Source organism: Phyllobates terribilis, unplaced genomic scaffold (genome assembly GCF_046119375.1).
Source record: "Phyllobates terribilis strain yellow unplaced genomic scaffold, ASM4611937v1 Scaffold_8__6_contigs__length_399053987, whole genome shotgun sequence".
NCBI classification, from domain to species: Eukaryota; Metazoa; Chordata; class Amphibia; order Anura; family Dendrobatidae; genus Phyllobates; species Phyllobates terribilis.
This window is the reverse complement of record NW_027362768.1, coordinates 266,466,517-266,490,177: the sequence shown is the minus strand read 5'-3', so window position 1 is coordinate 266,490,177 and position 23,661 is coordinate 266,466,517. Positions and strand designations below refer to the sequence as shown.

The window sequence follows — 23,661 nt, the reverse complement described above, 5'->3', positions numbered from 1 at the left end:
CTCTGCCTTTCTGATGTTTTTCTTGGCCTGCCACTTCTGGCCTTAACAAGAACTGTCCATGTGTTCTTCCATTTCCTTACTATGTTCCTCACAGTGGAAACTGACAGGTTAAATCTCTGAGACAGCTTTTTGTATCCTTCCCCTGAACAACTATGTTGAATAATCTTTGTTTTCAGATCATTTGACAGTTGTTTTGAGGAGCCCATGATGCCACTCTTCAGAGGAGATTCAAACAGGAGAACAACTTGCAAGTGGCCACTTTAAGTAGCTTTTCTCATGATTGCATACACCTGGCTATGAAGTTCAAAGCTCAATGAGGTTACAAAACCAAAAAAAGTGCTTTAGTAAGTCAGTAAAAAGTAGGTAGGAGTATTTAAAACAGGAAAATGATAAGGGTGCCCATACTTATGCACCTGTCAAATTTTGTTTGAATGCAGATTGCACATTTTCTATTAGTAGAATAAACCTCATTTCAAGGCAGAAACATTACTGTGTCCAACAGTTATTACATATATCAAACTGAAATAGCTGTTGCAAAAGCACAAATTTTTATAAAAGATTAAGCTTAAGATTAATAGGGGTGCCCAAACTTTTTCATATGACTGTATATTGCAGTCATCATATTATATAGCACTGTGTACTTACAATTGCTCATTTTGCCTTTCTACTCAGATAATTCTCCTGTTTTCCAGGAGATAGCAAAGCTCTTTATCTAATTACAATTTTTTTTATTCTTGACGTTATCTGTTTCTGGTTAAATGACCAAGTAAATCAAAATGTACCCCACTGAACATTGTGCGGGGGTGATATTATATGTGAACTGTTGGGGCTTTGTATGCCAGGGCTGCTTTTTATTCCCAGTCCAACCCTGGCTCTATGGGTACTATTAGTATTGTAATAATGTAGAAGGCAGGCATCATACTAGTAAAGAAGGAGTGTTCATTACATAGTAAGGAGCATATTGAAAAATACAAAAAAAGAAACCTACTATGTAGAAAAGTGTCACATCCAAATATATTTATAAAATCTCTATCAGTATCCACATAGTAAATATGTAGATATACAAATCATAAAGTGGATCTGTCAGCAGGTTTTTGTTATGTAATCTGAAAGCAGCATTATGTAGGGGAAGAGAACCAGATTCCTAGCGAAGTGACACTTGTTAGGATGTTTAATATAATCAGTGTTTTATCAGCAGGAGATTATCACTACAGGACAAGCTGCCTCATGCATACAAGTCCAACCTAGCCACCAGCACTGATTAGCAGCTTTCTGTCACTGTACACACAAAGCTGTGGTGTGGGGGGTTATACAGCTCAACATCCGAGCTCTGCTACATCTGAGATTCTATCATAACTGCTGCACCCAGTAAACTAAGTGACACATCTCTGGAATCAGGCTCTCTGTCCCTATATCATGCTGCTACCAGATTACATAACAAAACGCAGTACAAATGACTATAAAGAATGTTAATCCCTTCACGCCGCGGCCCTTTACTGTTTTTGCATTTTAGTTTTTTTGCTCCCCTTCTTCCCAGACCTATAACTTTTGTATTTTTCAGTCAATATGGCCATTTGAGTTGTACTTTTGAACGACATCATTGGTTTTATCATATCATGTACTGGAAAACAGGAAAAAATTCCAAGTGCGGTGAAATTGCAAAAAAAGTGCAATTCCACAATTGTTTTTTGTTTTTCTTTTTTTACCACGTTCACTGATTGCTAAAACTGACCTGCCATTATTATTCTACAGGTCATTACGAGTTCATAGATACCAAACATGTATAGGTTCTTTTTTATTTAAGTGGTGAAAAAAAAAAAATCCAAAGTTTGTTAAAAAAAAAAGTCACCATTTTCTGAGACCTGTAGCGTCTCCATTTTTTGGGATCTGGGGTCGGGTGAGGGCTTATTTTTTTGCGCGCCGAGCTGATGTTTTTTTATTGATACCATTTTGGTGTAAATACAATGTTTTGATCGCCCGTTATTGCATTTTATTGCAATGTTGCGGCGACCAAAAAAGCGTAATTCTGGCATTTTGATTTTTTTTCTCGTTACACCTTTTATGGATTGGATTAATTATTTTTATATATTGATAGATCGGGCGATTCTGAACGCGGTGATACCAAATATGTATATATTTGATTTTTCATAATTGTTTTATTTTGAATGGGGACAAAGAGGGGGTTGATTTCAACTTTTATATTTTTTTCATTTTTTTATATTTTTAAAAACATTTTTTTTTACTTTTCACTAGCTTCAATAGTCTCCATGGGAGACGAGAAACTGCGATCATCTGATTGCCTCTGCTACACATAGGAGGGGTTCAGCCCTGCTGTGTGTAGCAAAAGTGCTCACTTGTTCTTAGCGCCGACAGCTGGTCTCCTGCAGACCCTGAGTCGTAATGCCAACGCATCGGCGACCCGTGGTCATGTGACATGGGCGCTGATGGGCGGGATTAGTGACACGCTTCCGGCGTGGCCTCGTTATATGCCTCTGTCGGAGAGAAATAGCGGCATATAACATGTTAACAGCCGCGGGTGGATCACGATTCCACCAGCGGCTGTTGGGGGCACATGAAAGCTGTACAGATCAGCTGTCATGTTCCCGGAAAGGTGCGAGCTCATTGCCAGAGCCTGCACCAAAGGGGGACACGCCATGTGACGTACATGTACGGCGGATGTCGTGAAAGGGTTAATAAAATGTATACAGAGACATGCACTCCTACAAAAATAATAATAATAATACTAATAATAATAAAAAAGCAAGAACGGTAAAGTACAAGTACAAGGTAAAGTGTTAGCCAAAAAATTGAACAGCCTCAGATATTAATGAAAAAATTTTAATAGGCAGAAGAAAAGACAGTTCAAAAGCAGAGAGTGCTGGATACAAAGATAAGGCCAGGGTAGTGGTCCGCTACATGGACATGGTCCGATGTCCTGGCTCAACAAAATGAGACTCCTCTCTCTCTTGGGCATGGCTGTACTCAGTGGTGGTGGGGGGAAATGATACATCAGACTTTTGTCTAAAATTAAGCTACAATTCTGGCACACATGGCTATGCCACATTTAGTAGGGGGTTTAGACACTTGAAAAAGTAACTAGAAGAGGGAAGAAGAGAGACTATGTTTACAAAATTTATACAAATTTTGCCCAGTTTTTTGGCTTAAAACATGGTCTAAAAATAACAACTAATAGATGATGTAAACTTAGTCCAGAAAGTCTAAAATGCACCAAATTTCTTAACCAGCATGAGCCAGTGTGCTAAACATGGTGCAGTTTACACTGTGAGATGTAAGTTTATTCTATCTGTAATGCATGATTAGTCAGTTTGTCCCCAAATTTTCTGTACTAGTTAATAACATGTTTTAATATACGGTATACTACATCATAAAATATTCATCACTTCCAATGGAGGTAAAGCTATGTCCTTGTTTCTCAGTGAGTTCAAGGGCAAAAATTAAGAAAACCAAAGACTTCTTAAGACCAAGGATTGCTTTACACATTGCATTATTTGCATAACACAAGTCCTTATGAGATTCTTTCTTTCTTCCACTCTGGCCAGATTAATTATCCATGCAGGGGCGTAACTATCGCGGTCGCAGAGGTCGCAACCTCAACCGGACCTGTACGGGTGGGGGGCCCGCCAACACCAGCACAAAATTCAAAAGGCTGTGCGTCCTTGGATGCACATTCAGTTGAAGTGTATTGCATCACAGACACCTGCCAAGTCCATGCGCTGCAATAGACAATCAGAGGCCAGCAGGTGATGTCAGTGTGCACATGACTGGGGGCACACAGCAGTGACGTCATGCGCTCCTGTCGCTTGCACATTGAATTCAGCTGCTGGTTTCAATAGAGGACACCGCGCAGCGGGGAAGCGGAGGGAATGTGAGTAGAATCATTTATTTTTTTCTATGTATTAAAGAACAACGGCAGAATGGAGGACATATATCAGGATGGGGGATGTATATACCAGGATGTGCCCAGGATGGGGAACATATATAACAGGATGGAGGTCATATATACCAGGATAGGCCCAGGATGGGGGACATATATACCAGGAAGAAGCCCAAGATGTGGAACATTACTACATAATGGGGAAGGGGGGGGCAGCTCATGTGTATTTATAGGATTTAGAAGGCTACAAGGGCCCATAATCTGACCAACATGCAGGGGTAGGGGGGCCCAGGTCCACATTTTGCACCAGGGCCCATCGGACTCTAGTTATGCTGCTGTCTCCATTTCAAGTGTTGCTCCACTTGTCTTGCACCATGTTTAATACTATAAGGATGGTTTCACATGTTGCATTTTTTGCAAACTGCTGCATTTCTCTGGCTTTTATTGCCCTTTTTGTGTCAAAAAACACTGCAGACTGCAGCCCAATCCCACGTGAATGTAGCCTATTGCATTCAACCAGCAAGCAAGTGACACAGGAATTGAAGTAGGAATAGATAAAAAACTGGAGAGACAATAAGCGCAGTAGGGTCTAATCTGGGTTAAAAATGGAAGGTAAAAAGTGAATTATGCTCACCTTATGGGGTTGTTGTGAGTAACAACCCATATGTTATCTTAGAAAGTTGGCTGCTGCAGATCCACAATATAGAGAAACTTGTGAGACCAGAAGTGAGTGTGTATAAATCAGAGCTGCCAATGGTGACCACAATGGTTTAAATGTGGTTTTTATTTGTCAACACGTTTAAAAGTAAACATACTTCTTCATCAGGACAAACCACAATGAATGATTTTTGGTCAGTATTTTACATCAGTATTTGTAAGCCAAAACCAGGAGTGGGTGATAAATGCAGAAGTGGTGACGTCATAGGCGGATTATAATGAGGGCAGTCTGGGCTACCGCCCGGGTCCGGGCCCATGGCCAGATTGCCTTCATTATAATGTGTGCGGCATCAATGCGGCACACACCGGCAGGCGGGGTTGCCTCCGGACCGCTCCCCCAGCAGCTGTGCAGGGCCCCTGCTTCTTATTTAGCCGGGGTAGCACTGCAGCTGTTAACTTCCCTGTGTGTTGGCCCGGCCGTGTCACAGCTAGGAGACACGGCCCTGTGTGCGGCCATGTCTGCTAGCGTGACGTCACGCAGTGCTCGCTGCACTGCTACTTACCACCGGAGAGGAGCTGGACGACTGGAGCCGAGCCGGGGAATGGTGAGTGACGTGTGTGTGTGTCACAGAGTGTCTGTGTGTGTAGATATCATTGTGTGATGTCTGTTTATATGTATTTTTGTGTTTCAAATGTGTTTATGCGTGTATATATATGTCTGTATATGTTTGTATGTGTGTGCATGACTGCGTGCGGCCTCCCGCTGTATCTGGGGGGGCGCCGTGCCTTCTCTCGCTGTATCTGGGGGGCGCCATCCGGCCCTCCGTTGTATCTAGGGGGCGTCGTGCAGCCTCTCGTTCTATCTGGGGGGCATCGTGGTGCCTCCCGCTGTATCTGGGGGGTGCGATGCGGCCTCCCGCTGTATCTGGGGGGCACCGTGCGGCCTCCTGCTGTATCTGGTGGGCGCCGTGCGGCCTCCTCCTGCTGTATCTGGGGGCCGCCATGCCTCCTCCTGCAGTATCTGGGGGGTGCCATGCTGCCTCCCGCTGTATCTGGGGGGTGCCGTGCTGTGTATAGATTGCTACGTGCTGCCTCCTGCTGTGTATAGATGGCTATGTGCTGCTCCCTGCTGTGTATAGATGGTGCCGTGCAGCACCCTGCTGTATATAGATGGCTACGTGCTGCCTCATGTTGTGTATAGATGGCTACGTGAGGCCTCCTGCTGTGTATAGATGGCTACGTGTGGCCTCCTGCTGTGTATAGATGGCTACGTGCGGCCTCCTGCTGTGTATAGATGGCTATGTGCGGTCTCCTGCTGTGTATAGATGGCTACGTGCGGCCTCCTGCTGTGTATAGATGGCACCGTACGGCCTCCTGCTGTGTATAAATGGCTATGTACGGCCTCCTGCTGTGTCTAGATGGCTACGTGCGGCCTCCTGCTATGTATAGATGGCTACGTGCGGCCCCCTTCTGTGCATAGATGGCTACATGCGGCCTCATGCTGTATATAGATGGCAACGTGCGGTCCCCTTCTGTGTATAGATGGCTACGTGCGGCCTCCTGCTATGTATAGATGGCGCTGTGCAGCCTCCTGCTGTGTATAAATGGCTATGTGCGGCCTCCTGCTGTGCATAGATGGAGCCGTGTGGCCTCCCGCTGTGTATAGATGGCTACGTGCGGCCTCCCGCTGTGTATAGATGGCAACGTGCGGCCTCCTGTTGTGTATAGATGGCTATGTGCGGCCTCCCATTGTGTATTGATGGCTACGTGTAGCCTCCCGCTGTGTATAGATGGCTACGTGCGGCCTCCTGCTGTGTATAGATGACTACGTGTGGCCCCCTTCTGTGTATAGATGGTTACATGCGGCCTCATGCTGTATATAGATGGCTACGTGCGGCCCCCTTCTGTGTATAGATGGCTGCGTAAGGCCTCCTGCTGTGTATAGATGGCGCTGTGCGGCCTACTGCTGTGTATAAATGGCTATGTGCGGCCTCCTGCTGTGTATAGATGGCGCCGTGAGGCCTCCTGCTGTGTATAGATGGCTACGTGCGGCCTCCTGCTGTCTATAGATGGCGACGTGCGGCCTCCTGCTGTGTATAGATGGCTACATGCGGCCTCCTGCTGTGTATAGATGGCGACGTGCGGCCTCATGCTGCATATAGATGGCTACGTGTGGCTTCCTGCTGTGTATAGATGGCGCCGTGTGACCTCCTGCTGTGTATAGATGGCGCCGTGCGGCCTCCTGCTATGTATAGATGGCGCCGTGCGGCCTCCTGCTGTGTATAGATGGCTACGTGTGGCCACCTGCTGTGTCTAGATGGCTACGTGCAGCCTCCCGCTGTGTATAGATGGCTACGTGCGGCCTTCTGCTGTGTATAGATGGCGCTGTGCGGCCTCCTGCTGTGTATAAATGGCTACGTGCGGCCTCCTGCTTTATATAGATGGCTATGTGCGGCCTCCTGCTGTGTATAGATGGCTACGTGCGGCCTCATACTGTATATAGATGGCTACGTGCGGCCCCCTTCTGTGTATAGATGGCTATGTGCGGCCTCCTGCTGTGTATAGATGGCTACGTGCGGCCTCCCGGAGTCTCAGCAGCACCATACCATAGGGCCCAGCACCGTCACGTGGGAGCGACACTCCAGGAAGGCCCGAGCTGCCTGCCATACGGGTGAGCACAAAGACGTTTTACTCAGGGACGAGAGCCACAGCACAGCTATAAGCAGCAGGGCCAAAGAGATTAGCGCAAAGGGAAGGCCTACAACTTCACCTGGCGGGGTGGATTCCCAACTTGCTTCCAGGCCGCCTGGACTTCTACTACCAGCTAGTACCCGTGCCCCGGTCTGCCTAACCACCGCAAGTAAAGATAAGAGGAAACCGCCATTAAGTTGTGGACTGGTCATTATCTGCACCATCCCCTGCACTACACTGCACAGCAACATCTATAACATCACCACTTCCTGCCCTGGAGCTAAGCTCTGCCTGTGGAGAGCTGAACCAACTCTGCTGCATCATCATCAGCTCCAGAGGATCTGCACCGCAGCGGCGGCTCCATATAGCCGCATACCACAGGTGGCGTCAAGAACATTATATATATAAAACTTTAATTCCCCTTTTCTTTATTCCCCTTTTATTGACCGCCCTTGGTCACGGACTCGGTCATCCCCCCAGCATCGACCGGCCCGGCTACCGAGTACCCCACGGCCCAGGGGGCACGTCAGCTACGTGCGGCCTCCTGCTGTGTCTAGATGGCTACGTGCGGCCTCATGCTGTGTATAGATGGCGCCGTGCGGCCTCCTGCTGTGTCTAGATGGTGCCGTGCAGCCTTCTGCTGTATATAGATGGCTACGTGCGGCCTCCCGCTGTGTATAGATGGCTACGTGCGGCCTCCCGCTGTAAATAGATGGCTACGTGCGGCCTCCTGCTGTGTATAGATGGCTACGTGCGGCCTCCTGCTGTGTATAGATGGCTACATGCGGCCTCTTACTGTGTTTAGATGGCTATGTGCGGCCTCTTGCTGTGTATAGATCACGCCGTGCGGCCTCCTGTTGTGTATAAATAGCGCCGTGCGGCCTCCCGTTGTGTATAAATGGCGCCGTTCGGCCTCCCGCTGTGTATAGATGGCGCCGTGCGGCCTCCCGTTGTGTATAGATGGCTACGTGCGGCCTCCTGCTGTGTCTAGATGGCTACGTGCGGCTTCATGCTGTGTATAGACAGCACCGTGCAGCCTCCTGCTGTGTCTAGATGGGGCCGTGCAGCCTTCTGCTGTATATAGATGCTATGTGCAGCCTCCCGCTGTGTATAGATGGCTACGTGTGGCCTCCTGCTGTATATAGATGGCTACGTGTGGCCTCTTGCTGTGTCTAGATGGCTACTTGCGGCCTCTTGCTGTGTATAGATGGCTACGTGCGGCCTCCTGCTGTATATAGATGGCTACGTGCGGCCTCTTGCTGTGTCTAGATGGCTACGTGCGGCCTCCTGCTGTGTATAGGAGGATTAAGTGGCAGCTTATATTTTAGGTAGGGTCTCATACTGTATATAGGGGATGTCAGCATACTTAATTGTGCTCAATATTAAGTCATACAATTAATGTAAAAAAAATATTATAATTAATATTGTGTCAAATTAATTTCACGTTAACTATCACATGATCTATCAAAGGGGATCATATGACATGTCATGTGATACATCAGGTGTGTGTGTAAACTGCTCGGGGCCCTTGCTACTCTTAATCCACCCCTGGCTGACGGGTTTCTATTATACTTTTCCTCTGATTGTTCCACTCCTGGTTTTGACTTAGAAATCCTTATTTAATCAAAAAAATTCCTTATTTTTACCACAATACCTGGAAACACTGAATTGGCACTTCTCAAATGCATAGATATAATCAAAGACCCCACCAGATGTTCTATTTGCTCCTGGTGGTAATTAGAAGTGACACAGATTAGTTCAATAAAATAGTTTTTTATTTGAAAATATTTTTAAAAAGTTATTATATTAAAAAACAGAAAAAGGTGCAGGAAAAAAGGTACAGGAGCTGTCATTCACAGAAAGTGAAAGCGATAATTGTAAATACAACCTCAATTATAGTTCTAAACCATATTCAAAAAATGTATATTTATCTAAGTTTTCATTTGCACATTGCCCCTTAGCTTGAACTACTAATGCACGGTGCCCTAAGCAATATTAGGATACTGCTGACCTTCCAGATACAAAAATATGCTATTTTAGGCACAAAAAGGCCATATATTAGCAGTAGTATTAATAGGGTGAATTTATGCTGCATGTTTCACCTAGTCGTACAATATTTCCTAACTATTTCTCCTACAGGGCATTTGTCTCACAATTCTGAGCAATGAGCAGGCAGCCCAGACATGTTTTATTAACCCCTTCCCGACATGCGCCGTACATGTACTGCTCTGTGGGAGCTGTGTTCCCTGCAAAGAGCAGTACATGTACGGCACGGTGATCAGGTGGGCTCACGCTGAGTGCCGACAGGATCACATGTGGGTGTCAGCTCTGTGTGACAGCTGACACCCTGCAGCACCGCCCACGATCAATGCTAGCACTGATAGCGGGCGTTTAACCCCTGTGATGCCGCTGCCAGTAGTGACAGCGACATCGCAGGGCATCGCAGAGGGAGTGGGGCTCCCTCTGTGATCCCATCAGCACAAAGCAATGTGATCGCGTTGTGTTGATAGTCTCCATGGTGACCCCCGGTCAGAGAGCAGGAGCTGAGACGCCTCCTTCCTACCTGTCTGACGCTGCTCTGATGCTCTGCAGTGCAGATGCATTGCAGAGCATCAGATCAGCAATCTGACAGTTTGAAGTTGATGTCCCACCCTGGGATAATGTAAAAAAAGTAACAAAACATTATAAAAACATTTTTTTCCAAAATCGCATAAAGAAAAAATATTAATCCAATAAATATATTTATCTGTGTTAAAAAACAATAAAAGTACACATATTTTGGTATCGCCGCGTCCGTAACGACCCAACCTATAAAACTGTTCCACTAGTTAACCCCTTCAGTGAACACCGTAAAAAAAAAAGTAAAAAACAAGGCAAAAAACGATGCTTTATCATCATACCGCCAAACAAAAAGTGGAATAAAACGCGATCAAAAAGACGCCTGTAAATAAATATGGTACCACTGAAAACGTCATCTTGTCCCACAAAAAAACAAGCCGCCATACAGCTCCGTCAGCAGAAAAATAAAAAAGTTACAGCTCTCAGAATAAAGCAATGCCAAAATAATAATTTTTTTCTATGAAATAGTTTTTATTGTGTAAAAGTGCCAAAACATTAAACAAATCTAAATGTGGTATCGCTGTAATCGTACCGACCCGAAGAATAAATCTACCTTATCAATTTTACCACACACAGAACGGCATAAAAAAAATCCCCAAAAAACAATTCCTGAATTGCTGGATTTTTTTCATTATGCCTCCCAAAAACGGAATAGAAAGCAATCAAAAATTGTCACGTGCCCAAAAATGGTACCAATAAAAACGTCAACTCATCCCGCAAAAAACAAGCCATGACATGACTCTGTCTGACAAAATATAGAAAAATTATAGCTCTCAAAATATGGCGATGCAAAGACTTGTTTTTACAATAAAAAGCGTCTCTTAGTGTGTGACAGCTGTCAATCATAAAAACCCGATATAAAACTGGTATCACTGTAATCGCACCAAACCGAAGAATAAAGTCATCTAATCACTTATACTGCACGAGGAAAGGCGTAAAAAATATATAAAACCAATTCTTCACATGCTGTCGATTTAGTCATTCTGCCTCCCAAAGATTACAGTAAGGCTCGGCTCACATTTATCCTGCGCTCTGCGCTGAGAGCTTACAGTGGGGTTTCCATGTAAATCTCTGAAATATGTGATTCAGACGGAACCCCCGGTGGACGATTCCCTGTAATAAGGCAGATGGAGGCACTGTGGATGCCGTAGGACCTGTGATCCCACGGTGTCTGTCTTTTTATGAAGCTTGCATAAAAGTGCCATCGGCCACAGTTCTGTGCACTTCTGAAAAGGACGACACTGAACAGAGGCCAGACGGAGTCCAGACTAACGCTGCTGCCTCATTATAGTGAATGGATCCCTTGGGGATTTCATCTAAATCACATCACTCGGAGATTTAGATGGAAACCCCGATGTAAGTGCTTAGCGTGGAGCGCAGGAAAAACGTGATCCAAAATGTTATGTAAAATGTTCCCAATAAAAGCTTCAACTCCATTCACAAAAAAAGCCCCCACTCAGGTCCATCATCTGTTAACACTAATATAGGAGCTTCCACATTACTGGTAGCACAAAGGCTCTGGAAAAACTAAATGGCTCCTCGCCTTCCAAAAGAAATCCAGCGAATTCTGCCCTCCCTAATCCAAAAGTCCCTCTTCATTCCGCGCTCCAGTGTGTGTAAACCGCAATTAACGTCCACATGTTTGGCATTCCTGTAGCAATGAGTGCCTGCCTATTTTATGGGTGCTTGTCTCCAGAAGAATGAGTTGGGCATAATGTACTGGTCATTACAACATACTGGTCACTACAGCGTACTGGTCACTACAACGGCAGTTTGCAATCTTCACTTAGCAACATCCACTGTACTTGTTTCTGGAAAACACCCATGAAGTCAAAATCGTCACTACACCAGTAGATAAATGCACAAAGGGGTATAATTTCCAAAATGGGGTCACTTGAGGGGGATTCTGCTCTTCTAGGTTCTCTGTATATGGAATCCGCAAACTATTCTAGGAAAATCAGCGCTCAAGGAGGCAAAAAGCGATCCGTCCCTCCTGAGTCTCGCCGTGTGGCTAAGCAGTACTGTACAGCCAAATATGGGGTATATCTACATTCAGCAGAAATTGTGGGACAAATTTTGATGCCATTTTTACCCATTTCCCAGTGTGAAACTGTAAAATCTGGGGCTAAAACAAAATTTTCGTGGTAAAAATGTAATTATTTTTTCTTCACTGCCCAATGGTATAAAATTATGTGACACACCTGTGGTGTCAATATGATCACTGAACCCCTGGATGAATTCATTGAGAGGGGTAGTTTGTAAAATGAGGTCACTTATGGGGGGGGTTCAGCTGATCTGGCACCTCAGGGGCTCTAGCAATGTGACATGGCACCCTCAAACCAGTCCAACAAAATCTGAACTCCAATATGGTGCTCCTTCTCTTCTGAGCTTTGCATTATGCCTCAAAAGTAGTTTTTTCTTACCTCATATGGGGTATCTGCATACTCAAGAGAAATTGTACAACAAATTTTGGGGTCCATTTTCTCCTGTTACCCTTGTGAAAATGCAACATTTTGTGCTAAAAACCATTCTTGCAGGAATTTTTTTTTATTTTTTTTATTTTCACGGCTCAATGTTGTAAACTTCTGTGAAGCACTTGGGGGTTCAAAGTGCTCACCACACATCTAGATAAGTTCCCTGAAGTGTCTAGCTTCCAAAATGGTATCACTTGTGGGGGGTTTCCACTGTTTAGACACATCAGGGGCTCTCCAAACGCAACATAGCGTCCACTAATCATTCCAGCAAATTTTACATTCAAAAAGTCAAATGGCGCTCCTTCCCTTCCGAGCCCTGCCATGCGCCAAAACAATGTTTTTTCCCCACATATAGAGTATCGGCTTACTCAGGAGAAATTGCACAACAAATGGTATGTGGCAATTTCTCCTGTTACTCTTATGAAAATGCAAAATTTGGGGCTGAAAAACATTTTTGTGGGAAAATTGTGAAAATTTTATTTTTACAGCTCAATGTTATAAACTTCTGTGAAGCACGTGAGGGTTCAAGGTGCTCACCACACATCTAGATAAGTTCCCTGAGGGGTCTAGTTTCCAAAATGGTGTGACTTGTGGGGGGTTTCCACCGTTTAGGCACATCAGGGGCTCCCCAAATGCAACATGGCGTCCGCTAATCATTCCAGCAAATTTTACATTCAAAAAATCAAATGGCGCTCCTTCCCTTCCGAACCCTGCCGTGCACCCACACAGTGGTTTTCCCCCACATATTGGGTATTGGGTATTGGTGTGCTCAAGAGAAACTGCACAACAAATTTTGGAGTACATTTTCTCCTGTTACTGTTGTGAAAGTAAAAAAAAAGGGGCCAAAGTAACATTTTTGTAAAAAAAAGTTAAACGTTTATTTTTTCCTTCCACATTCCAAAAATTCCTGTGAGGCACCTGAAGGGTTAATAAAGTTCTTGAATGTGGTTTTGAGCACCTTGAGGGGTGTAGTTTTTAGAATGGTGTCACTTTGGGGTATTTTCTGTCATATAGACCCCTCAAAGTCACTTCAAATGTGATGTGGTCCCTAAAAAAAATGGTTTTGTAAATTTTGTTGGAAGAATGAGAAATCGCTGGTCAACTTTTAACCCTTAGAACTTCCTAACGAAAAAAAAGGATGTTGGTTCCAAAATTGTGCTGATGTAAAGTAGACATGTGGGAAATGTTATTTATTAACTATTTTGTGTGCCATATCTCTCTGATTTAAGGGCATAAAGATTAAAATTTTAAAATGTGCAAAATTTTCAACATTTTCTTCAAATTTCCGATTTTTTCACAAATAAACGTAAGTCATATCAAATAAATTTTACCACTATCATGAAATACAATATGTCACGTAAAAACAAACTCAGAATCAGCGGGATCTGTTGAAGCGTTCCAGAGTAATTACCTCATAAAGTGACAGTGGTCAGAATTCAAAAAATTGGCCTGGTAAGGAAGGTGAAAACAGGCTTCGGGGGGGTGAAGGGGTTAAAGGGAGACCAAACAAAACATTTTGGAAAGACTCATCCAAAGAAGGGGGTTTCTTTCTTATCTTTCATTTTTTATGTTTTTTTGAGTGTTTTAATCGACCAGCATCATGTTATAGAGCAGGATGAGCTGAACAAATTGATAGTTTTCTAGGGAAAGATTCAATATAGGGCGGCTGCAGAAGTCGGTGTAACTCGGTCTGAGCACAGCCAGCATTGCTTAGACTGTCCACGAGTCTCCCAACCCAAAATGTAGCAGCTTCATAGGCATATATGAGGCTGTCGAGTTCTGGGAGACCAGCGCACAAGTCTGTGGTCGGAACAAGTTTCCCAGACATTTGAAGGAGCCCTAACTTGTATTCCATTCATTTAAATCTCTGCTCTTTGAGGACTTAAAATTCAATTGGGTGGTCTCAATGACTAATAGCCGTCTCCGCATTCGTCTCAATCATTCATGAAGCTCCAATCCCAGCATGAGAAGTCCTAGAGGACCATTTCCCACAGCACTTAATCAATCTTCTAAATTCTTCCTGCCTTATAGCATGGCATATTGGACGGCATATTCATGGTGACAGGTGCCATTTAACACAAGGATAACATTGGCTGACCAGGTGCGAAATTTTTTTTTACAATGATATTTAAAAAGAAATAGTTTTATTGTTTCACAGTGCAAAATAATTGTGACATCCTTGTTTTAAAAAGTATTTTTAGCAGCATTTAAACAAAATATTAAATCTATACACATATGATCATGTTATACATGTATGTTATTAATTCTCAAATAAAGAATCTTCTAAATATCTGTTTACTTATTTACAGTTTTATTAAAGAAGCACTCCCATCTATAATTGTATTAAATGTGAGAGAGCAGCGGTAGGTGAGTATATTAATACACTGACACTACAATACATGCATATATACACACATTTAATAATAAAATATAGATGCGAGTGCTTCTTTAATCCCCAAAAGCTCAGGCACATGGTTTACCCTAAATACGGGCAGCAAGTGGTGCACTACAAGCAGCACCATGTTAATTAATTAAAGGGGTTTTCCAGAAGATGAAGAAAACTAGGGAGGGCAAGTCGCATATGGACAGTCATTTGACGACCACACAAGGGAATCCTAACAGTGTGTTTATTACACAGTGTTAGGATCCTCATTGTTGCTCTCCATCACCAGTTTTCTGCATGCTCCATACTGGCGATTCAATCACTTCATTAAAAGCCATTTAGTACATTTTCTTAGGTAAAGCAACAAGCTATATACAGCCACAATTACCATGGGGTAAATAATGATTTCTAAATAATTATATGGGTATACCTATTGTCCATTTGGCAGTTTACTGATCAACGATATTGGTTTTATTTACCATTAACTGGTACAGACGCTGCCAGGAAAAGACAAATTTACTTGCAGTATGCCAGGGAATCTCGTACTACCCTTGTCTTTCCTGTTGTCCTTCCATAGGCTAACACTGTAACCAGAATCACATGTTCTAGCCATGAATTATCTGTAGTATAATGTATATACCTTATTTACCAGTGGGCAGAAAATCTGTAGCTTAATTTAGCTGAGCGATTCCAATAATAATATTATATTAAAGGGATTGTCCACTGAACAACCCCAACTGAATCAATCAATTAATCAATCAATTAAAATCAGTGTATACTGGCCTCCTGCAGCGTTGCTGTTCAAGTGATGTTGCTGCAGCTGCAGGTCTACTATATCCTTACTATTAGTGCAGACGTCTGTTCTGACACAATATTGATGAGCTACAGCCAAAGAGTGGCCGACCTTAAGCTGCCACCAGAATGTGCCGCAACAAGTCATGTCCATCTCCAGGAACAGCGGCACCAACATTGCTGGAAAGGTGCCACTGCGAGAGGTGAGTATACACTGATTTTAATTAAGGTCCTGAATTGATTATGCTGAGGTTATCCAGTAGTGGACAACCCCTTTAAGTAATTGTTGCTCAAAGGGGTTCTACAGAGTTAGAGGAGCATGGCACCAATTCTACATAAAAGAAATCACAATTTCTAATCCTGTAGAACCCCTTTAAGCATTTCCTTAACAGCAAAATCAAAATGGGACTTCATTTTAAAATATATGAATATACTACAACACAGAGAGGACAACAATATTTTAGTGAACATCATAGCAACTGTATGAACTTCCAAGATGTCCAGGGCAAAAATAAAAGTCCAGCAGAAGAATAAGTGTTACTGATGCCATTCTAGAGAATATAACTTGTCATATCTTACATAAAACTAATTTAAATAAAAGCTGAGACATATGAAAAAAACTGTGTACAGACAGATCGTTACCTTCAGCAGATCTGTGTACAGTGTTTTAGCAGAAACAGAATCTTCTACTGAATTGATGAAGGATTTTGGTTTTGGCATTTTGAAAACCTTATTTAAAACATATCAAGATTATTCAGGACAAATCAGAAAATGTAGTTCTGTAAAGACACTATGGTTCACCACAACCTCTAATTTAATTCTGCTTCACTGCCCACGATTTGGATTCAGTGGTATCATCAGACACAAGTTTGGAAGCCTCTCCCGTAGCGTTCAGGGGTTGGGAATCCCTCATGTTATGGGTTGCTCTTCTTGTCTTGCACTAGGTTTAATATAATACCATAAAGGACTTGTCCTGTCTGTGACCAAGACAGAGGAGCTTAGGCAGGTTTACGTCAGTCCTGTCTGTCACCAGGAGAGAGGAGCTTGGGCAGACTTATGTCAGTTCTGTCTATCACCAGGAGAGAGGAGCTTGGGCAGGCTTACGTCAGTCCTGTCTGTCACCAGGAGAGAGGAGCTTGGGCAGGCTTACGTCAGTTCTGTCTGTCACCAGGAGAGAGGAGCTTGGGCAGACTTATGTCAGTTCTGTCTGTCACCAGGAGAGAGGAGCTTGGGCAGACTTATGTCAGTTCTGTCTGTCACCAGGAGAGAGGAGCTTAGGCAGGTTTACGTCGGTCCTGTCTGTCACCGGGAGAGAGGAGCTTGGGCAGACTTACGTCAGTCCTGTCTGTCACCAGGAGAGAGGAGCTTGGGTAGACTTATGTCAGTTCTGTCTATCACCAGGAGAGAGGAGCTTGGGCAGACTTACGTCAGTCCTGTCTGTCACCAGGAGAGAGGAGCTTGGGTAGACTTATCTCAGTTCTGTCTATCACCAGGAGAGAGGAGCTTGGGCAGGCTTGCGTCAGTCCTGTCTGTTACCAGGAGAGAGGAGTTTGGGCAGACTTACGTCAGTCCTGTTTGTCACCAGGAGAGAGGAGTTTGGGCAGACTTACATCAGTTCTGTCTGTCACCAGGAGAGAGGAGCTTGGGTAGACTTACGTCAGTCCTGTCTGTCACCAGGAGAGAGGAGCTTGGGCAGGCTTATGTCAGTTCTGTCTGTCACCAGGAGAGAGGAGCTTGGGTAGACTTACGTCAGTTCTGTCTGTCACCAGGAGATAGGAGCTTGGGTAGACTTACGTGAGTCCTGTCTGTCACCAGGAGAGAGGAACTTGGGCAGGCTTACGTCAGTTCTGTCTGTCACCAGGAGAGAGGAGCTTGGGTAGACTTACGTCAGTCCTGTCTGTCACTAGGAGAGTGGAGCTTGGGCAGGCTTATGTCAGTTCTGTCTGTCACCAGGAGAGAGGAGCTTGGGTAGACTTACGTCAGTTCTGTCTATCACCAGGAGAGAGGAGCTTGGGTAGACTTATATCAGTTCTGTCTATCACCAGGAGAGAGGAGCTAGGGCAGGCTTACATCAGTCCTGTCTGTCACCAGGAGAGAGGAGCTTGGGCAGACTTACGTCAGTCCTGTCTGTCACCAGGAGAGAGGAGCTTGGGCAGGCTTGCGTCAGTCCTGTCTGTTACCAGGAGAGAGGAGTTTGGGCAGACTTACGTCAGTCCTGTTTGTCACCAGGAGAGAGGAGTTTGGGCAGACTTACGTCAGTTCTGTCTGTCACCAGGAGAGAGGAGCTTGGGTAGACTTACGTCAGTCCTGTCTGTCACCAGGATAGAGGAGCTTGGGCAGGCTTATGTCAGTTCTGTCTGTCACCAGGAGAGAGGAGCTTGGGTAGACTTACGTCAGTTCTGTCTGTCACCAGGAGATAGGAGCTTGGGTAGACTTACGTGAGTCCTGTCTGTCACCAGGAGAGAGGAACTTGGGCAGGCTTACATCAGTTCTGTCTGTCACCAGGAGAGAGGAGCTTGGGTAGACTTACGTCAGTCCTGTCTGTCACTAGGAGAGTGGAGCTTGGGCAGGCTTATGTCAGTTCTGTCTGTCACCAGGAGAGAGGAGCTTGGGTAGACTTACGTCAGTTCTGTCTATCACCAGGAGAGAGGAGCTTGGGTAGACTTATATCAGTTCTGTCTATCACCAGGAGAGAGGAGCTAGGGCAGTCTTACATCAGTCCTGTCTGTCACCAGGAGAGAGGAGCTTGGGCAGACTTACGTCAGTCCTGTCTGTCACCAGGAGAGAGGAGCTTGGGCAGGCTTAGATCATGCTGCCTAGATTTTGAAATCGTGACATTGTGTGATGACGTTGATAAAGGGGCTTGGAAAGATGTACATTCAAGTAAAAAAAATAATTGCAGTACACACCATTTGTCTAAAGTTACTGCAAAAACACTTCAGGTTTAATAGTTGTTTCAAACATACTTGTGAAACACTTTTTTTATTCCCTATACCTGTATAACGGTTAGTGTAGTTTATGCTAAAATACTCAGCGATCGCAGCCTTCCCCGGTTTCTAGCGCTGCTCCGGTCCACGTCTGAGCCACATGATGGCTCTTCCAATGTGATGGCTAAAATCTGAGCTCTATAGCCCTGGTTTCATCAACACTAGCGATTTTCACGTCGGTCTTAGTGAGGGATAATGGTGGAGTCAGTCACTCCTTATTCATTAAAAGGTGTACGCCTTTTAATGAATCAGGAGCATCTGACAAGTGGGGTGCAATTCCACGTGCCGCACCACAAATCTTACTCCACTAGATTTTGCGCACCAGTCCCTCCCCAGCTCCACACATTTTGGCAGAGCTGTGAGAAGCTGGTGTGAAAATGTAAAAAATGTGTGACTTTTCAAAGCTTTTTACGCCAGTTTTCTGGTGTAAAAGCTTTGATGAATCAGGGCATATGTGTGACTCGGAAGTGGCTTTTCCAATGTAAGTCTATGGAACGTCAGAACAAGGCTCCACAGACTTAAAATTGTAAAACTAACTTCCGGCTCACGTATTGAATTAGGTAAGATCCAGAGAGTCAGAATCACCGTCACGTGACCCAGAAGAGGAGCTGAGCAGCGCTGGACACCGGAGAAAGGTGGCAATCGTTGAATATATTAACACACCTACACAACACTATCTTTTACACAGGTTTAGCCAATATAAAAATGGACTTCTATAAAGATATTCAATAACAATTAACACTAGGAAAAGTGATAAATATTGATTAAAACACCAACGAACATGAATGCACTTATTCTAGTTTCATAAACAGTATATTGCTCTACAAATACAAGACAACCATTACTATACCACACACAACGGTACTTGTGATGAGGCCGTCATCTTAGATCACATATAACATCCAATGTGTCCCATAGACAATCACGTATAGCCCACACATAGCATTTGGAATATATTTTCAAGAGAAATCTCAATCTAATGTCCTTGCATATTGCATTACTGCTCCTCCTCTTTGGCAATTGTATAATAGTCAGGTTTCTTGTAAATGATCCTGGATTGTTCTGAAAATGTTGGCAGCTCTTCTTCATCCAGCCACTGTGCAGTTTCAAGTGTTGTTAGTACTCCTCAATGGTCACACTTATATCAGTACTTACAGAATGATAAGCTTTGCTCTCTGGTTCACTGTGATGCTTAGACTTCTCTAAAGAAAAGCATTTCTAGAATAATCACTGGTCCAATTCACATTAAATCATAAGGAAAATGTTTCAAAGTTCATGGTTTCTTTCTGAGAAGAACAGTTTCCGGCACCTCCTAACTGTGTCCTCCGGTGACACAACTGTATGTCCGACCGTCCTTGGGTCAGTATAGATCTCATAGTCATTCCCACCCTGTGGATGAAATAATTGTTCAGTAACTAATCAATCAGCTACATAAACCATGAAATGGGTTACCTACTTATTGCTTCATTTAAAAAAATGATGGCCAGCCTACCGTCAAGCTTAATAAAATATAGTTATCTACATTTTAAACTTTGATGTCAAGCAGTATTCTACGAACAAACCCAAAAGCTAGTTGCTACATGATGGTTTTGAGAACCTAAGACTATATCATTCTATTTTGTGAAGAGATTATGGTTTAAGTACAGTGAGACTGCTGAATACATTACAAACGATACACTGAGACTGCTGTATACATCATACTGGATACTCTGTGGTTGGTGTATACTTTACATAGGATACACTGAGACTCGCTGTATATACACATCACATAGGATACACTGAGACTCGCTGTATATACACATCCCATGGGATACACTGAGACTGTAATATATACATCACATAGGATACATTGAGACTGCAGTATATACATCCCATGGGATACACTGAGACTGTAATATATACATCACATAGGATACACCGAGACTTATATATATATATACTTCATATAGAACAGGGATCCCCAACCTATCGCTCCGGAGCCACATGTGGCTCACATGCCCTTGATGTGTGGCTCGTGGCTGAATGTCAGCTTGGTACATTAGCACCAGGTCTAGCAAAGAGCTATAAAGAGCAGGTTTCCAGATGGTGACTTTTGTGAGTAAGGGCACAGAAGAGCAGATCTGGATGAGCATGAAGTGGGAGTGCTTGATGTAAGAATACCCAAGGTAGACAAGGTGGGAACCCCTAGATCTTGGCACAGTGTGATTTCCATGGGGAAGCCTTGATTGTCATTATACTGGTAATGGGGGCTCTGGGTGTCACTATTGGGGGGAGGGAGAGCAGGAGCTGGATGTCAGTATTCAGGGGTGGGGGCTCTGGATGTGGCTCTCAATGTAAGAAAGGTTGTATACCACTGATTTGACTAAATATAAGTCGTGAATTTTTTACACAAGAAGAAAAATTAGTTTAAAGTCACCGGTGAAGTCTCATTGCCAAAGAAGTGAATGCTAAGAAACCGTTCCTCCTCCAGGACATCCAGACAGTAACGCTTGTCCCAGCCTTCTGGAAAAATGTCAAAACTGATCATCCCACCTAGGAAGATATGAGCAGAGTTCAGACTACAAGTACTAAGTGAGCAGTAAGTGTAAACTAAAAATTACACGCTTTTATAGAGAAATGAATGCTAACACGGTACGACAATATAACTTTGTATTGTACATCATAGAGAAATGAACAATGTGTAGAGAAATTATCCCATAATGTTAAGGGAAAAGATTAATGCAAGGTAATTTCCGCAGATTATGTGGCTGGTTTATCAGTGTAATGTTTATATCATGTGCTAATTTGGTTCAAGTGGACTAGCTATTGAACCCGTTCTACGCCCGGGTGGCGAGCATTTTTATTGGTATATGGTCTCCCATGCTGGTATGTGCTGCCCCCCTCCTGGTATTTGCGCTGCCCCCATCCTGTCTCCACCATCCTATCCCGGTATACATGGCACCCCTCACCCCCAATCCCGATATGCATGGCACCCCTCACCCCCAATCCCGGTATGCATGGCACCCCTCACCCCCAATCCCGGTATGCATGGCACCCCTCATCCCCAATCCCGGTATGCATGGCACCCCTCATCCCCAATCCCGGTATGCATGGCTCCCTTATCCCCAATCCTGGTATACATGGTACACCTCATCCCCAATCCTGGTATGCATGGCACCCCTCATCCCCAATCCTGGTATGTATGGCTCCCTCACCCCCATCCTGGTATGCATGGCACTCCTTATCCCTATCCTGGTATGCATGGGCCCCTCATCCTGGTATGCATGGCACCCCTCATCCCAATTCTGGTATGTATAGCCTCCTCATCCCAGAAACCTGGTATGCATGGCACCCAATCCCTCATCCTAGTAAGCATGGCACCCCTCATCCTTATCCTGGTATGCATGGTACCCCTCATCCTGGTATGCATGGTGCCCCGCATTCCTATCCTGGTATGTATGGTACCCCTCATCCCCCTATCCTGGTATGCATGGCACCCCTCATCCCTATTCTGGTATGCATTGCACCCCTCACCCCCCAATCCTGGTATGCATGGTCCCCTCACCCCCGAGTCCTGGTGTGCATGGTACCCCTCATCCTGGTATGCATGATCCCCTCATCCTCCAATCCTGGTATGTGTGGTACCCCTCACCCCCCAATCCTGGTATGCGTGGCACCCCTCACCCCCCAATCCTGGTATGCATGGTCCCCTCACCCCCCAATCCTGGTATGTGTGGCCCCCTCATCCCTTTCATGCTGTACACACATACAAAAAAATAAACACTTATACTCACCTTTGTTCCCTGTGCTCCAGCGCTGCTGTGTCCTGTACTACCGGAGGCCGGGGGAGGAGTGCGGCGCCGGAGCACCGCGCTGTCCAGCGCCATTTTGCTGAAGACACACTGCAAATGTGTCTTCAGTAAAATGGCGCCGGATAGCGCTATGTGCATGCGCCGATCCGACGCCTCACTCCTGCTCCGGTCTCCGGTGAAGAGATGTGCCGCGGCAACGCTCCCCCTGGTGAGGTAAGTATGGTGCCAGAGATCGCGGTATGCGTTCAGTGTCTACTCATACCGCGACCTCCGGCGCCATACACTCCTCTTACCTGTAACGGCTGGATGCTTGCTTCTGTCTGGAGCCAGACTGCGCGTCGCGCATGCGCAGTCTATAAAGGCTTCAGACAGAGAAACACATCCCCGGTTATATTATAGATGTAAAGTTAAAACAGTTATTCTTTTCTTAAATTCAAGACTGATTTGTGACTTCACAACTTCTAAATTCAGGTTGTGGATGTAGAATAACTTACAACTATAAAAGTTCTACATGGGTAAAAAATGGATCTCCTCTAAATAAACTGCTATTTAAAAGGCTTGTCTTTTTAGAGGTAATTCCATTTAAATGTGGCTGCCGATGTGATAAGTTCCCAGCACCCTCAGGAAACAGCTGATTTTGGCAGGGGAAGCCACAGATTACAAGGAAAATTCTCTACAGTCGAATAAAAATAGATATCGGCTAACAGGTAAAAAGACAACAAGAATAATTATTGAAAAACGAAATGAAAACTTAGAGAAAGAGGATGTGATGAACTGCAAAATGAAGAGAAAGCTCCAACTCACCTCTGGTAAATCGCAAGCCTTTCCCTGCAAATTCTTTCTGAAGAGCGGACACAAACTTCTCCCTGATTTTTTCTTTCTGGAAACAAGGAATAAATAAATGATCAGAGACCATGTTTCTTGCCCAGTGACAGGGTCAGTCTACTTGCAATCACAGTACAGAATCTCATACACTTTCAAAAGCTACAGGTCCAAAGCTTGTACAGTGATGGCTATTCTTCCCAGCCCTACAGACACATGCATGTGTTCTCATTGAGGACTGGGGCAGCAGATGCCTTTTAATGAAAACTGAAGGATCAGGCTTAAATTCATCTATTTCCTAACATCTTTTGCTGAAGAAGTAATAGTCAGCTGGTCCCACCAATATCAGTGGGTTCTGATGACTTATGCCCATGTATACAGGCATTGTGTTTTTAAAGCAAGTTTGAAGACATAGGGGCTAGATATGAGTTGGATCGTTTGGGGTAGTGCATTCCAGAGAACTGGCGCGGCACGAGAGAAGTCTTGGAGATGGAGGTGTGAGGTTCGGATTAAGGAGGATGTCAGTCTTAGATCAATTGCAGAACGGAGG

At 44.4% G+C, this 23,661-nt stretch overlaps 1 protein-coding gene across 1 annotated transcript in view; it reads right to left on the bottom strand.

The window, feature by feature from the left end:
• Positions 1-12,809: 12,809 nt before the first annotated feature.
• Positions 12,810-23,661, bottom strand: part of PMM1 (phosphomannomutase 1) — a 68,310-nt gene continuing 57,458 nt past the window's right edge. The window contains exons 6-8 of the mRNA XM_073644219.1: positions 23,094-23,169; positions 20,915-21,030; positions 12,810-19,887 (exon numbers count right to left, since the gene is read on the bottom strand). Coding sequence (XP_073500320.1) covers positions 19,765-19,887; positions 20,915-21,030; positions 23,094-23,169 — 315 coding nt within the window. The 3' untranslated portion in view covers positions 12,810-19,764. The remainder of the gene's footprint in view (positions 19,888-20,914; positions 21,031-23,093; positions 23,170-23,661) is intronic.